We start from the raw sequence: 2,102 nt of genomic DNA, 5'->3' as shown, positions 1-2,102 counted from the left end.
ATGCGCCCGCGGATGAGCTCCCCGCGGATCAGGAGCCGGAAGAGGCGTGGCGGCGGCGGGCGAGCTCGCGATCGAAGTCGTCCAGTTCGCGGTGGCCGGCTATTGCGGTTGAGCCACCAACGCGCCCCCGCTTGTGCGCGGTCTCACCGCCTCATCCCCAAAGCCGTCCATGGCTTTCGCAGGCTCGATGGCGGTGAGAAATCGAACAGCGCGGTGGGGAATCGGGGGGAAACGCGGCTGCGGGGGATTGGGTTTCGACCCGCATCTGCCCCGCAAACCCATAGTTATACTGCTTCAGGGGTAACGTTTGCGGGCTGCGGCAAAAATATTTACGGGCTGGACGAGTATACGGCTCTGTTCTGGTCAGAAAATTGGGCCGAGCCCGTATACTCGTTGGAATTATGCGGGTTCGTATTATACGGGTCTGCTAGAGTTGCTCTAAGGGATTTATATATGTCGAGAATTCTGATAAAACACACCACTAATCCAGTCCTACATTTCACTGTCTTGTAGCCTTTCGTGTGGAGCAGCAATGGATCCTGAGCCCTTCACAAGAAGTCCAGCTCCACTCACAGCATTACCATGGATCTGCGCCGGCCTCGTGGCTTCCATGCTCCTCTGGCAAGCCGCCCGGCTACTCGACCAGCTGTGGTGGCGGCCGAGGCGGCTGGAGCAGGAGCTCCACGCCCAGGGCCTCCGTGGCACGCGGTACCGCTTTCTCACCGGCGACGTCAACGACGACAGCCGCCAGAACAGGGAGGCATCGTCGAGGCCACCCATGACCCCACGCTGCCACGACATTGGCGCCCGCGTCTTGCCATTCCTCTACGGCAACGTCCAGGAGCACGGCCCGCAGTGCATCTCCTGGTTCGGCCCCATCCCCAAGGTGACCATCACCGACCCTAGCCTGGTCAGGGAGGTGATGTCCAACAAGCTCAGCCGCCACATCGAGAAGCTCAAGTTCCCGGCGCTGACCGGGCTCCTCGCCGACGGGTTGAAGAACCATGAGGGTGACAAGTGGGCGAAGCACCGAAGGATACTCAACCCTGCCTTCCATGCCGAGAAGCTCAAGGTATTTAATTATACTTCCATGCATTCCATGTGCGCCTACCACTTAATATTCATGGCCGTCGGCGCACATACGACCATCCTTCTGTGCAGAATAGTACAGTATAAGAGTAGCATATTTTCCTTTCGCAAAAACAAAAAATAAGAGTAGCGTATTTTTTCGGTTAACTTGTGTACTATTTGTTATAGGGTTGATGGTAGGCTTACGAAGATCTTGTTGCGAGGCTCATCCATTTAGCTGGCCTGAAATTCTTTTTTTCTTTTGTTTTTTAAGCCGATTCATGTGGCGTGGATGTTCACCTTCACTTTGACATCGTTAATATAACACTAGTATTTACTACCAATGTAACTAAATATAAAACGTTTAAATTTTAACTGCAAAAGCATCTTATATTTAGCAACGGAGGGGAGTACTTTGCGCATACCACTCCATGCTATCCCTTAAAGAAGAAAAAGGGAAAATTAAACCCACGACTAATCTACTGATTATTTTTTCAACGGAATACTAAGCTTTGCTTAATTGCAGCTCATGCTGCCCGCATTTAGTGTGTGTTGTGAGGAGCTTGTTGGACGATGGGCAGAGTGTGTTGGGCCTGATGGCTCCTGGGAGGTGGATGTTTACCCGGAGCTCCAGAGCCTCACCGGAAATGTCCTCTCCCAGACAGCATTTGGCAGCAGTTACCTGGAAGGAAGAAGAATTTTTCTACTGCAGTCCGAGCAAGTTGGGCGCCTCATGACAAGAGTTCACAAGATTATCATTCCCGGTTACTTGTAAGTTATTATCTTTTTTTTTACTTTATACATGTTATTACTTTAACTTCTCCAAAAAGCCTCGTATAAAACTCAAACTGCTCCAACAAGTACACGAATTTTCTTTTGTTACCTAGTACTCCCTCCGTTCCTAAATATATGTCTTTTTAGAGATTCCATTACAAACTACATACGGATGTATGTAGACATATTTTAGAGTATAGATTTACTCATTCTGCTTCGTATGTAGTCCATAGTGGAATCTCTAAAAAGACTTATATTTA

The 2,102-nt window shown here is 49.9% G+C and overlaps 1 protein-coding gene across 1 annotated transcript; it reads left to right on the top strand.

Moving 5' to 3' along the window:
- Positions 1 to 284: 284 nt before the first annotated feature.
- Positions 285 to 1,839, top strand: LOC119343084 (cytochrome P450 72A15-like; the record flags this gene model as incomplete). Its single annotated transcript, XM_037614267.1, has 3 exons — positions 285 to 407; positions 514 to 1,072; positions 1,595 to 1,839. Coding segments are annotated over exons 2-3 (785 nt in total), but the record flags the coding sequence as incomplete, so codon positions are not given.
- Positions 1,840 to 2,102: the final 263 nt, after the last annotated feature.

This window comes from Triticum dicoccoides, unplaced genomic scaffold (assembly GCF_002162155.2).
Source record: "Triticum dicoccoides isolate Atlit2015 ecotype Zavitan unplaced genomic scaffold, WEW_v2.0 scaffold115113, whole genome shotgun sequence".
Lineage (NCBI taxonomy): Eukaryota > Viridiplantae > Streptophyta > Magnoliopsida > Poales > Poaceae > Triticum > Triticum dicoccoides.
The sequence above is the reverse complement of the archived record's forward strand: the minus strand, read 5'-3'. Positions and strand labels throughout refer to the sequence as shown.